Source organism: Jaculus jaculus, chromosome 1 (assembly GCF_020740685.1).
Source record: "Jaculus jaculus isolate mJacJac1 chromosome 1, mJacJac1.mat.Y.cur, whole genome shotgun sequence".
In the NCBI taxonomy this organism is placed as follows: Eukaryota; Metazoa; Chordata; class Mammalia; order Rodentia; family Dipodidae; genus Jaculus; species Jaculus jaculus.
Window position 1 is genome coordinate 272,564,701 of NC_059102.1, and position 14,879 is coordinate 272,579,579.

Genomic DNA, 14,879 nt, shown 5'->3' on the forward strand with positions numbered 1-14,879 from the left:
TAACCTTGAAAAGACCAGAGCAGCACACATAGATATATATATATATACATATACACACACACACAAATACATATACATACATAAACACACACACATACACACACACACACATACATACATATACATACATAAACACACACACAATAAAAGTAGGGGGGAAAAACAAGGGGACATGAACCATGTCCATAGAAAGAGAGTGGGGAGCTGTCTTGAAGAGAAGAAACTGTCAAAAAGGACACACAGATATTTGCAAATAACAAAGATGGACATCTTTATAATCTCACTGAATACTGTCTTTATGGAAATGATATTAGCTTTGCCTTATGGTCAGCAGGACAGAGCTTAACCGATAGGATCCAGAACAAATGTTTCAGCCCAGCCGGACATGGTGGCTGTTGCAGTCTGGTTCACATTGCTGGTAGAAATCACCTAACCAAGAGCAGCTTCTGGAAAAAAGAGATTTACTTTGGCTTATAGACTTGAGGGGAAGCTCCACAATGGCAAGGGAAAACAATGGCATGAGCAGAAGGTGGACATCACCCCCTGACCAACATAAGGTGGACAATAGCAACAGGAAAGTGTGCCAAACACTGGCAAGGTGAAACTAGCTGTAATACCCATAAGCCTGTTCCAAAAATGCACTCCCTCCAGGAGGCATTAATTCCCAAATATCCAATCAGCTGGGAACCTAGCATTCAGAACACCTAAATTTATGGGGGACACCTGAATCAAACCACCATATTCTGCCCCTGGCCTCCATAAATTGATAACCATACATGATGTAAAATGCAATGTATTCATCTAACTTTAAAAGTCCCATAGTTTTTATCAATTCCAAGGATGTTCATACAGGATATCCCCATAGTCCAAGATCTTTTAACTGAGCCATAATACTAAAACATAGCCTCAAAAAACCCATAATGGCACAGAATAAATATTCACACTGCAAAAGATGGCGATGGGCATAGCAAAGAAATATTCAACCAATACAAGATTTAAAAGAACGAGGGCAAACATCAAACTCTGTAGTTTCAAGTCCAACAACTAGCCAGGGACAAATCTCCAAGTCCGATAATTCTAACTAGCAAGTCTCTGGCATTCCAATTCCGCCCCTCCAGCTAGGCTACTCACAGTCCTGGGAAACTTCATCGGGGCCGGCAGCTCCTCGGCAGCCATCTCATGGTCCCGGCATCTCCACTGGGTCTCCACTGCAAGCCACGGTTCATCCTCATGGCCCCATGGGATCTCTATGCAGGCAACCAGCAAACCTGCTTCACACTGCCCATGGCCATTTCCAAAACACAGGACTGTGTTGCAAACTCAATGACAAACTTTCCTGCATTTTTATACTCCACAATACTAGGTAGGGTGCCAATTTGTTAATCCAGGGGGTACTAAAGCAGACTTTGAAGAACAGGAAATTTCTTGAGCACTCAGGCCCCTCCAAAAAAGTACACATTCTTCCCATTGCCCCAGTGCAGATCAGCAAGCCCAATCTCAAAGGTTGTAATCTCTCAATTGCAGCTGAATGGGCAACAGTTCACCCAAAGATTTTTCTTTCTGTGCCATATCCCTCTGCTCACACCAGTTCATTACTACACAAAGCAACCCTGCACAACTTCTCAGGACATGGGCCTAAGAGCAAGCTTCTCATACAAACTGCTAGCCCAGTCCAAGCAAAGCTCTTTCTCACCATCATAAGCCAAACCTCACAGTCCATAGTTCTTACTGCATTCAGGTCTTGAGGCTCAGACCAGAATAGTCTATCAAGCTGTACTTACAGCACTACAAGGCATCTGTTAGGCCAAGGTTTCAAATCCTCCCACATTCCTCTTGAAAATCAGCTCCAAAAGACCAAAGCCACACAGTCAGGTGCCTAGCAGCAATCCCACTCCTCGGTACCACTTTACTGTTGCAGTCCGGTTCACAATGCTGGTAGAAATCACCTAACCAAGAGCAGCTTCTGGGAAAAAGAGATTTATTTTGGCTTATAGGCTTGAGGGGAAGCTCCACGATGGTAAGGGAAAACAATGGCATGAGCAGAGGATGGACATCACCCCCTGACCAACATAAGGTGGACAATAGCAACAGGAGAGTGTGCCAAACACTGTCAAGGGGAAACTAGCTATAATACCCATAAGCCTGCCCCCAACAATACACTCCCTCTAGGAGACAGTAATTCCCAAATATCCATCAGCTGGGAACCTAGCATTCAGAACACCAGTTTATGGGGGACGCCCGAATCAAACCACCACAGTGGCTCATGCCTTTAATCCCAGCACTCAGAAGGCAGAGGTAGTAGGAATGCTGTGAGTTCAAGGCTACCCTGAGACTACAGAGTGAATTCCAGATCAGCCTGAGCTAGAGTGAGACCCTACCTTGAAACCACCCCCCAAAAAATATGTTTCAGCCCAAAATAAAGCAAAACTTTCTTCTTGGCTCACATAAAAGCTAAGAAATAATTACCATTTCCTGTCACAACATCTTGAACACTCTGCTAAGCTCTCTTCATGTACGTTTTTTCACTCTATCCTGAGAACCCAGTGAAGCAGGTAGTAGCCCCTACATATTAGGGATGAGAAAAAGCAAAGCTCAAAGGTGAAAAGGAATTTCCTACTTGAAATCACAGCTAACTACGGAAAGAATGTGCACGTTAAGAGAGAATGCTTCCACATGGGGCATCAGGCACAGCATGTGACAATGACGTATAGATGGTGCAGAAAGGAAAACCCATTAGGACGGTTTAGAGATCTTAGTATAAACTTAACAACTCCAAGGCCCCATAAAACATTCTAGAGCCAGGTGTGGTGGCACATGCCTTCAATCCCAGCACTCGGGAAGCTGAGGTAGGAGGATCACTGTAAGTTCGAGTCCATCCTGAGACTAAAATAGCAAATAACAGGTCAACCTGGGCTAGAGTGAAACCCTACCTAGAAACGCCAAAAAAAAAAAAAAAAGAAAGAAAAGAAATTCTAGAGTTCTCTAAGATGAATGAAACAAAATAAACATAAAGCAGGGCTAGAGAGATGGCTGAGCAGGGTTAAGGTGCTTGCCTGCTAAGCCCAAGGACCCAGGTTTGATTCCCTAGTACCCATATAAGCCAGATGCACAAGGTGGCACAAGTTTCTGGAGTTCATTTGCATTGGCTAAAGGCCCTGGCACACCCATTCTACCTCTCTCCATCTGCCTCTTTCTCTCTCTCTTACTCAAATAAATAAGTAAATAAATAAAATATTTTTCAAAAATAAAGTACAATGACACAATGCAGACACTGGCTAACTACATCAGATCAGATTTAGTTTTCCTGGATCATCTTAGGTGCTTTTGCTTTCTAAGGAGAAAAAGAATACAAAACATCTGGACTAGAGGATTAAGCTCTAAGGAAGTCAGATCCAAAAGTCTTTGTTGACTGGAAAACTGGCTTGCAGCACTCCATAGCTTGGTTAGCTTTACCAAAAATGAAGTAAAACCTCAATCTCTTGGGTCTAGTATATTATGGACAAAGAGGAGGAGAGAACAAATTTTTCTTTCTCCTTCCAATAAAAGAAATGATAGTAAATGGGCTGGAGAGATGGCTCAGCAGTTAAGGCACTTGCTTGCAAAGCCTGAAAGCCTGGGCTCAACTCCCCAGTACCCACATAAAGCCAGATGTACAAAGTGGCACATGCATCTGGAGTTTGTTTGCAGCGGCTGGAGGCCCTGGCATGCCCATTCTCTATATACCTTTCTGCCTGGACCCGCCTCAAATACATAAATAAATTATTTTTTAAAAAAAGAAACAATATCTGGAGTAAAGAAGAAATAATAAAATAATATTCTGAAAAAAAAAGAAATGATAGTTAAAACTTGCAATGAGTTCACCTGGTTTACAATAAACAGGACTTTCCATTGGTAACATACATACTTTAGAAACTACATGTAGAAGTGTGTAGTTTACTACTAAGAGGACAGCCTCTATACTGAACAGCCCAACTGTGATGGTACAGGCAAATGGAGGCCTAAGAACTAGAAAGTGAGGGCCAGAATCCCTCTTCACACTTTCATGCCTGCCAGTGCCCAGTTACAAGGGTGCACCACTGTGATTATTAATGATCAGAGGCTCAAAGAAAAACAAGATGAAAGGAAAGATATTTTGCAAGAGTGCTTTAAAAAGAAAAGGCTGAGGACTGGAGGGATGGCTTAGTGGTTAAGGTGCTTGCCTGCAAAGCCAAAGGACCCTGGTTCGATTCCCCAGGACCCAAGTAAGCCGGATGCACAACAAGGTAACACATGTGTCTGGAGTTCGTTTGCAGTGGCTGGAGGCCCTGGCATACCCATTCCCTCTCTCTCTGTCAAATAAATAAATAAAAAGAAAAAGCTGAGTGTTGTGGGGCATGCCTTTAGTCCCAGCACTTGAGAGGCTGAGATAGGAGCACTGATGTTAGTCTGAGGCCAGCCTGGTAGTGAGTTCCATGTCAGCCTGAACTACAGTGAGACCCTGCCTATAAAAAAAAACAAAAGGGAGGGCTGTAAAAAATGAAAACCCATGAAGGGAGCAAAATGTATGTAAAGAAGAGACCCAAAAACAAGGTATAAGGAAAATGTGATGACACAATCTTATAATCCCAGAACTTGAGATGCACTAAGGCAGATTAAAAATTCAAGGCCAGCCTGGGATATCCAAACCCCAAGACAGACTCTCATGAAAACCACTTCCAACAGAAATCAGATCATCCTCCTCCTCTGCTATAGACTTTCAAGTGTTCCTCCAAGACAGCATGAAGCCTTTTCCTAAAGAAAATGCCTGTCATCAATGACTGACTGCTGCTCTCACAACTCATAACCCACAACCCCATGGTAAATACCAGCAATCTTACTGAGGAACACCCTCAATGGAATGGGGGCAGGGATGAGGGAAATGTTGGTACCAACATATGATGTGTCCATACAAAATTTCTACTTAATGAAAAAAAAAACAAAAAAATTCAGAGTAATATTTGTCAACATCAACACACTAGATTTTTGCCTTCTATTAGAAAGAGAGGGGGGGGGAAGCTGGAGAGATGGCTTAGCAGTTAAGGTGCTTGCCTGCAAAGCCTAAAGACCCAAGTTTGATTCTCCAGGTCCCATGTAACTCAGATGCACATGGTGGTACATTCATCTGGAATTCATTTGCAGTGGCTAGAGGCTCTGGTGTGCCCGTTCTCACACACTCTCTGTCTCAAATAATAAATCAGAAAAAAATTTTTAAAAAAGCAAAGAAAAAAGCTGGGCATGGTGGCACACACCTTTAATCCTAGCATTTGTGAGGTTAACGTAGGAGGATCACTGTGGGCTCAAGGCCAGTTTGAGACTACATAGTGAGTTTCAGATCAGCCTGAGCTACAGCAAGACCCTACCTTGAAAACCAAAAGCAAAACAAAAGAATAACATCAAAAATGCCTAATTGGAAACTATGTACAACAGGTGAACTGTGGAAAGAACACAGGTATTCCCTGAACTACCTCTCCCTCTTCTGCAGGTGATACCTTCAAAGTGGAACTGAAGTGGTTGAGTGGCCTGTGGGTGCAATACTCACATTCAGTGTACTTCAGGGAACGAAAGACTTTCCTCTGCGGTGTTACCCGTTTGATGTTTGGGTGATCTTCAAGTGTGAGCAGCCCAGCTCTCTGCTTTTCTTTGATCTGAATCACCTCAAAATCACTAGGGTAGTCACTGGATGGATTGTTCCGAGGTATAATTCTCCAATTGTCTACTTCACTGCTCTTCAGAGCACTTGAAATGAATGAATTTCTGGCTTTGGCTGTAAAGTATCCGTTGAAAGCCACAATATATTCTGAAATCAATGGCCACAAATAAAAATAAGAATTTATATAGACATAACTCAGAGTGGACCTAACCTGGACCTTCATAGGTAAAAGAATTATGAATCTTAAAACCCACAGTAAGAAGGAGCAACATGCAGAAAGACTAGTTTAAATGCCCTGTGCATTAGTTTGCAGAGCTCTGAATAAAAATGACATATAAATCCCAATCACACATAATATACTATTCAAACCAGATACCTGTGGTTTTTTTTAAAGCAAGTATCTACAGAAGTTTAACTACAAAGTACAGAAATATAGCTTTTCAAATGGGAAAAGGGAATCCAGAGAATGGAATGCTCAGTCTATTTTATCTTACAGAAGACAAAATTCAGTTCCAGAGTGGATTAACTGGGACTATTTACTTTGCTATCTATATCTGCTCACTTGAAATTTAGAACATACGTTCAGTACCTCCACATCACCACCCTCCACAAATACAATAGCATTTGTTCCACAGAATCAATTTATATGTTTTTTTACAAAAGCTAATTTTACTGGGTAAACAAAGTTAAGCAAAGGTTAACACCCATGTGATGTGTACTCATCTCATTTGAAATTTACTGTAGAAAAGTGGGGCAGAAGCTAATATTTATTTCAAGTTTGAAAATAATAGTCAGAAGCTAATTATTTGTATCAAGTTTATAATCAATAAGATGTAAGAGCATAACACTGCACACAATATCATTACCATATTCCACAACTGTTGAGGAGAATTCCACCTTGAAAGTGAGGTGTGAACAGCTAGGGCATGGGGCCTTTTCAAAAGATTTCTTTTCCAGCCTGTCACCCATATGTTTCTTCCCACAGAGCAAAACCATCAGTAGAAACAGCCAGATGTTGACGAGCTTCATGGTCTTAAGTGAATATGGTCATAAAACTGCATAAATTCAAATCACGCTTGTTTCTTCCTTGATTAAAAGTGAATTTCTGTTTTGGCTAAAAGCTTCTTTACTGCATCAGCCACCCTACAGTCTTGTCCAATGTAAATGAAAGTTCAGTCCCATGGCTGTCCATGGCTTAGCCCAAAAGAAAGGCTCTTTCATTTCTTTCTCCGCTTCTTCTCCATCTTGGGCAGGAGGCTTCTCTCATTCGAGCCGAGATGACTGAGTCCTACCCTCCATTTGCACTACAGAGCCAAATCCAACGGAGCTGCCCAACCAATCACTCTAGGCCAGTCCTTGGGACAAAAAACAGCATACACAAGCATCAGAAGCATCCTGACGGAGCGAGGTGTGATTAAGTTACACCTGCAATTTAGACGAAAGGGTCAGTAAAATATCCTAGTTAGAAGACAAATGAATGGGTTAACAACCATGAAACATCCATCATTGTATTTTCATTTACTTACAGTTATGCTTATGCTTCACTTTCATGGAAAACAGTTTTACGACAGCATTTTTAAAAAATTGAGCAAAGTGAAATAAACCAGGAACATGAAGCATACAGGCCAAGTGACCTGGAAGCCGAAGAAAAGCAAGGGTGATCCATGCTTGGTCATGACCCTTTGCCTTGCTTCTGCTTTGGATTGTTTTCTGTTACTTGCAACTCTATTTGCATCTCTCCAGTCAGCATGTCCAGTTTTCTCAGTCAAAAGCTTGGTCTCAATGTCTTTATTTTATGCTATAAAGTTATTATTTATGAGCAAGCTAATTTTTTAATGGATCTTTTCCTTTTTAAAAAATATTTTATTTATTTGGGAGACAGAAAGAAGCAGAGAAAGAGAAGGTAAAGAAAGAAAGAATGGGAATGCCAGGGTCATTGGTCACTATAAATGAACTCCAAACACATGTGCCACCTTGTGTATCTGGCTTACATGGGTACTGGGAAATTGAACCTGGGGGGTCCTGAGGCTTTGCAAGCAAACTTCACTGCTGAGCCACTTCTCCAGCCCTAATTTGTATACAAGTCATCTTTAGCACCTACTTTAAGAGACTCTACATTAAAGGCACTCAGATTTTGAAAAAAAAAATTGCCAAAAAAAGCACAAATGGTTTTTTACTATTATTAAATTTATTGTACTTTGAAACTTCAAACTTAAATTTAACCTGCTTAACCTGCTATAAAATCATGTAAGTTTTACTAGAACTGACCTAAGAGGACCATATGTGAAGCAAGCTACTGCTAAAGAAAGAAAAAATGTCATTTGAAGATTTAAGTTATTTATGGGCACAGATCTCTTTCAAATTATCTGAATTACCTCAGAGGCAGGTATGTTGGCACACACATTTAATCCCAGCCCCAGGGGGGCTAAGGTAGAAAAAGATCATTGTCAGTTACAGGCCAGCCTGAATTAAAGTGAGACCCTGCCTCAAAAAACAAAAACAGGGTCTGGAGAGATGGCTTAGTGGTTAAGGCACTTGCTTGAAAAGCCTAAGGACCCAAGTGCAATTTCCCCAGTACCCATGTAAGGCAGATGTACATGGTGGTGCATGCATCTGGAGTTTGTTTGCAGTGGCTAGTGGCCTTGGCATGCACATATTCTCTCTCTCCTTCCCCCTACCCTCGTAACTACATAAACAAAAATATTAACAACCAACAAAAGGGGCTAGAGAGACAGCTTAGCGGTTAAGGCGCTTGCCTGCAAAACTAAAGGATCCTGCTGAAGGATCCTGGTTCAATTCTTCAGGGCCCACATAAACCAGATGCACAAGGGGGCACATGCATCTGGAGTTCATTTGCAGTGGATGGAGGCCATAGCATGCCCATTCTCTCTGTCTGTCTCTCTCTCTCTCTCTCAAATAAATGAATGAGTAAATATATACAAAAAACAAAAAGTAACTTTTAAAAATAATTTTTTGACAAATCTGAAAAGCAGAATAGTCATTCTTCACATAGAAAAAAGTAGCAATAGAACTAAATTTGCCTACTGGCTGACCAAAGATCCAATGCATTGATTATACCCAGGGAAGATGAGCTCCATGAAACAAGGCCTTGTATTGAGCCGGAGAGATGGCTCAGTGGTCAAGTATGTTTCCTACACAAGCTTGAGGGACTGAGACCATAAGTTCAAATCTCCAGATCCCATGTAAATAGCTGAACATGGCCATGCACACCTGCAACTCCAGTGCTACAGGGGAGCAGAGATCAGAATCACTACAGAAACTGGCTCAAGAACAGTGAGGGACTGGGACACTCAATGAAGTTCCACTCCAACCAACTTTGAGAGTATGGGGCACTACACACACTCCCAAACAGGAAAAATAAAATAAAATAAAAGCAGCTCTTGGATTGTTAAAAAGATAAAATACTCAGTACAAGGAATTAGCCACTTTTCAATGAAGGTATGTCAGTTGTTAAACTCATTCTGGCAGATAGTACTTTAGAACAAAGAATTCTTGGTTTCTGCAACTGCCCATATGTGCTTCCATAGACAAAAAAAATGCTGAAACAGTAATAAGGAGTTGAAATATTTCAAGAAATGTTTAAAAGCTTAACAAGTAGGCCTGACACTGCTACAATAACACAAGATCCTGAAAAACACATCTCTAAAACCAGAGACTAAAGCTGGAGGAACTGACTCCTAGGAGGTGAGTGAAATTTTACTAGTCCATCTCAACAGAAGATCAGGAAGAACAAAGGGAAAACAAAGACCAACCCAGAAGCCATAGGGAAGAAGTAGAAGACAGTCACCCAACACATTCTGTAGTTGTTCATCCTGACTTTGCTCCTTAATGCTTGCTATTGCTTCCAAAAAGGTATCAAAGAATGTAACTTCATGAGGCACATACATAGCTTAATTAAAGGTCATTTGTCAAAGAATATACAGCTAGTCACTGGTTATGTAAGTTCTTGTTACAGTAAATAAAGACTCGAATGACTTTCCTACTAGAATTTTTTTTCTTTTTTTTTGGTTTTTTGAGGTAGGGTCTCACTCTAGCCCAGGCTGACCTGGAATTCACTCTGTAGTCTGAGGATGGCCTCAAACTCACGGTGATCCTCCTACCTCTGCCTGCTGAGTGCTGGTATTAAAGGCGTGTGCCACCACACCCGGAAGAGGCAGAAGAGATTTAAGAAGTTTTTCCCCCACTTACAAAAAGAATCTAGCCAGGCATGGTAGGAGGATCGCCGTGAGTTTGAGGCCATCCTGAGACTACAGAGTGAATTCCAGGTCAGCCTGGGCTAGTGTGAGACCTTACCTCAAAAAGACAAAAGACAAAACAAAACAAACTCTTCTCCCTCAAGGAAAAAAACCTGTATGACCCGCTGAGGCTACATATAATACGAGTATTAGTGAGCAATACAGGGATGAACATCTTCACCTAACTAGATTAAACCAACTGTTTAAATTTAAATTAAATCCTAAGTAATACACATAAACTTCTAATGTAATGTGGTCTGTGCAAAAGAGATGATTAATGTCCTGACAGGTAGAGGCATGACTTTAAAGCAAAGAAATAGAAGCAAAATGAAGGTTTTTTAAATATATTTTATTTATTTGAGAGAGAGAGAGAGAGAGAGACAGACAGACAGACAGACAGACAGACAGACAGACAGAATGGGCATGCCAGGGCTTCCAGCCACTGCAAACAAACTCCAGACACATGTGCCCCTGTTGCAGTCCGGTTCACATTGCTGGTAGAAATCACCCAACCAAGAACAGCTTCTGGGAAAAAGAGATTTATTTTGGCTTACAGGCTCGAGAAGCTCCACGATGGCAGGGGAAAGAAAAAGATGGCATGAGCAGAGGGTGGACATCACCCCCTGGCCAACGTAAGGTGGACCACAGCAACAGGAGGGTGTGCCAAACATTGGCATGGGGAAACTGGCTATAAAGCCCTTAAGCCTGCCCCCAACAATACACTCCCTCTAGGAGGCATTAATTCCCAAATATCCATCAGCTGGGGAGCTAGCATTCACAACACCTAAGTTTATGGGGGACACCTGAATCAAACTACCACAGCCCCCTTTTGAATATGGCTACATGGGTCCTGGAGAATCGAACCAGAATCCTTTGGCTTTGCAGGCAAATGCCTTAATCGCTAAGCCATCTCTCCAGCCCCTGAAGGTTTTTTAATGAAATGAAATTATAAGGTAATAAGTACTCCAGTAAGTATAGGTTTGGGGAAACAGACACTAGAAAGGCAACACCACGACTCTGTGCCTTCCTTAAATCATACTATGCTATACAGTGCTTCCCAAGTGAGACACTGAAGGAGCTACAATAAAGCAAAGGAGGCCAACCACAAGCCAATGACCAAACGAAATGCAGGAAAAGAAAGCAGCAAAGGAGAAGGTAACAGAAACTTGTTTGACCCTAAGCTAAAACAGTCTCTTGGGGGTGACAAGAGGAAGCTTTGGCCAATGAGGTGGCCCTGCAGCCAGCTCTTGAAGAAGTTGAGCTGAGGAGAGCTAGAAGTAAGGCACTCTTAAGAAAAGAGTGGTGTCAGGAAACAAGGAGAGCAAAGACATGTGTGTCTGGAGTTCATTTGCAGTACCCATTCTCATTCATTCTCTCTCCCTCCCCCTCTCCCTTTTCCTCCTTACATATAAAAAGAAACAAGTGAAATGCAGTTTAGTTAGTAATAGCATCTATGCTTGGAAAGGAGAAAAAGAAAAAAATCATAATAGGACAAGTGTCTAGGGCTCTTTTTTCAGGTAGAGTGCCACAGAAGCCTTAGAGAAGGAGCTTTTTGAGTAGAAACAAAGCAAGTAGTTGCCTGGAGTGCTAGAAGTGCAAAGAGGCCAGTGTGGTTGGAACAGAATGCAAAAAGATGAGATGGATAATGAGGGACAGACCAGGTAGAACCCTATCGCTCAGAGAGAGGACTTCTCTTATTTTGGAAAATAAGAGAAAGCATGAGAGCAGAGAAGACACAGCTGGATGCAGGGGTTAGAATGTAAGAGCCACGTATATAAATAACCAAGGGAGAAATGCTGGCTTGTACCAGGATATAGCTGTGAAGGTGGAATTGACAGACTGCTTTTGACAACATGTGGAGGTGTAAGTGAGGCATCAATTATCATACCAAGTCTCTTTTCCACCTAGACCTGCAGTATGTGCCCCTGAGACATAGAAGATGGTTAAGACATTAGCACTGGGAAGTAAAGCTGAGCATAGAATCCTGGGCCACCCAGGTTATTTTCTTTTCTCTTTGCAATATTTGTACTTATTTATTTATTCACAAGCACAGAGAGATAGAAGAGAGACCTCCAGCTGCTGCAAACAAACTCCAGATGCATTTGACTCTGTGCATTTGGCTTTATGTGGGTATTGGAAAACAGAACCCAGGTCATCAGGTTTTGCAAGCAAGAGCCTTAACTGTTGAGCCATCTCTCCAGACCCAGGGTATTTTCTCTGTGAAAGACAATAGAGGGCAAAAGAGGGCAAAAGAATTCAGATTTTGCATAAGGAAAGGTAAGCCACTGAATCTGTGTACTGGCTCAAAGATTAGAAGGTCACTGAACCCTTCCAGAAAAAGGTCACATGAATGAGCAAGGGGGACTGGCCCCAGTGCTGCACTACACTAAGTCCCATCTACTCCAGGTACCAGTCCTCTATACTCACAAGAGCTGGAAGGAAAAACATGGGAGGCTTGGGAGACTTAGGAGCAAAATAAGTCTGGGAGAGCTAAAACTTAGGTCACAAGACCCCTCCCAAGGTTACAGAAGTAGTAAACAACTGCTGCAGGGCAGGGGAACAACCAAGCTGCCTGTAAGTCATGCAGTGTGCTCCAGAGATTCCGATTCCTAGAGTTGTCACCTATGCTGGGGTGGGTTTTGGTGAGCCTGACTGCCTTTGAGTTGTTTGTGCTCCTGTAAGTAAACCTTCACCTAAATAATCCCAATAAACTCATTGATTTACCAAAATTGGATTTTGGTGCATCATGCTTTGTTTGGTCTGTTGTTTGTGCTGTTCTATTTGTTCTATTTGGCGTTAACAGACATATTCAAATTTGGAAGGGGGAGTATCCTGCAATACTTGGCACCCCACATGGACCTTGAAACCACAACCCTGAGATTAACAGTACCGTGCTCTACTAACTGAGCTAGCTGTTTTTGAATCTAGATAACCTGCTTATGTTTCCCAAGGTTAAGCTGAAATCCAGGCTCTCAGAAGATACTACTATGAAGGACCTACGGCTCAAAAATTAGGACAGATCTGAGGCTTCTATGGGATCCCAATACTAGAATAAGAAGGACTCAGAAACTTCCTTTGAGGAAAACAAAGTTGCCATTTGAGTACTACAGTATATAAAGGTATAGGCACTAGGGTGCACAAGGCCAACCATTTACCACCAACGTCCATGTCCTCTCAGACCTCTACTTAAAGATATCCTGCCCGACAGACATGTCCAGTGAGGCTTTAAAAGCACTGTGTCAGGTCTATTCAGCTAGGTCAACAATTGCTTCTCCCGGGTACCCAGTATATGATGCAAACATTTTTTTTTTTTTGAGGTAGGGTCTCACTCTAGCCCAGGCTGACCTAGTATTCCTTATGCAGTCTCAGGGTGGCCTTGAACTCACAGCAATCCTCCTACCTCTACCTCCCAAGTGCTGGGATTAAAAGTATGTGCCACCACACCAGGTTTGCAAGCATTCATTTTAAGACAGGTTCACTGACTAGTGGCAAGTGAGTAGCAGCAAATACAAGCTACACAGAAGTTTGTACAAACACAAAGAAAGCTGAATGTTCCCTTCCCTCGGTAACTGTGCTGCAGATATGAGGTAGGCATTTATTGGAAAACCACAGTATCCCAGTGGAAGCTGGAGTCTAAACATGAGGAAGTATTGGAGTGGGAGGCCATTGGGGAGGGGTGATGACAAATGAAAACAAAATTGACTCAATCAAATTTTTTACACAAGTCAGAAATACAAAAGAAAAAAGCTGAATGAGCTATTCAGCCTCAAAATAAAACTGAAGCACTGGTATGGACCCAAGGTTTTCATATGTAGACACACATGTAGAAATAAACAAATGCATTTATGCATACACACATGTACTTCCCAGCTCCATCTATATTGGAAGGACATGGCAGTAAGTAGTGTCCTGTACCACCACAATTATAAGAAGCCCACTTTGTGCCCAAGTGGCTGTCTAAATACCATTCTCCACAGAAAGAAGCCAGGATCCAGAAGAAAAAACAACTCAAGAATGGGGAGAGGAAGAACAAGATGAGTGGGGAGCACCCTTGTACCCAATGAGGAAGTACTCAAGAATGGGAATGTATCATCACAAGGCAGAATGGAGGGGGTCCCATTAGACAAGTCTGAGATAATCTGAACATAACAATGCATAATGAGGAACATATGCCAACTCACTGAAAATTCGAAATAGGTTAATAGTCCATAAGGACATAAATAAGTCTGTTTCAAGTGTGAGGAAGAACAGGATATTTACATAGTCTCAAAATGCCTCTCGATAACATGCATATTATAGAGGGACAGAGTAACTTTATCACATTTCAATGAGCCACAGGACAAATGGGCCCACGTCTATCAGAGCAGAACCACTGGGAAGAAACAAGCTTAACTTCTCTGGGGTTCCTTCCAAAGAAGCACAGCTGTAGTCAAATCACAAGGAAACATCCATCAGAGGACTCCAAACCAAAGGCCATTCTATAAAGCAACTTTACACCCATCAATTCTAATACAGAAAGACACCCAAACATGCCAATCGTATGATAGAACCAAGCCAACGTGAAAAGCTTAGCTATCTCTTTATATCTACTAGGAATTATTCCAGGGCCCCCCCAAAACTCTAAGGATTTTCAAATCCTTATTTCTATAAGCTATGAACATCTACCCCTATACTCTAAATTACCATAGAGTACTTATAATACCGTTTAAATGCTAGATAAATGGTTGTGCTGCACTGCTCAGAGAATGACAATGAACATAACAAACATGTTCAGTTACAGATACAATTTTCTCCTGAATATTTTCAATCAGTGACTGGTGAAGTCTGTGGTTGTAGGACTGGGACATGGAGGACCCACTGCATCTCCCATCCTTAGAAACTGACAGATTTTCTGGAAAGAGTCAATCAAAAAGTTTCTGGGGCTCTGATTAAGGCGTTTCCCTGCAAAGTGAAAG

At 41.9% G+C, this 14,879-nt stretch overlaps 1 protein-coding gene across 2 annotated transcripts in view; it reads right to left on the bottom strand.

The window, feature by feature from the left end:
- The window catches only part of Mbtps1 (membrane bound transcription factor peptidase, site 1), a 70,979-nt gene that overhangs the window by 49,103 nt on the left and 6,997 nt on the right, over nt 1-14,879 (bottom strand). The window contains exons 2-3 of one of the 2 annotated variants that reach the window (XM_045154123.1): nt 6,535-7,023; nt 5,558-5,815 (exon numbers count right to left, since the gene is read on the bottom strand). In XM_045154123.1, coding sequence (XP_045010058.1) covers nt 5,558-5,815; nt 6,535-6,697 — 421 coding nt within the window. In that variant the 5' untranslated portion in view covers nt 6,698-7,023. Of the gene's footprint in view, nt 1-5,557; nt 5,816-6,534; nt 7,094-14,879 lie in introns of both variants that reach the window. The other variant, XM_045154129.1, reaches the window with a different exon arrangement.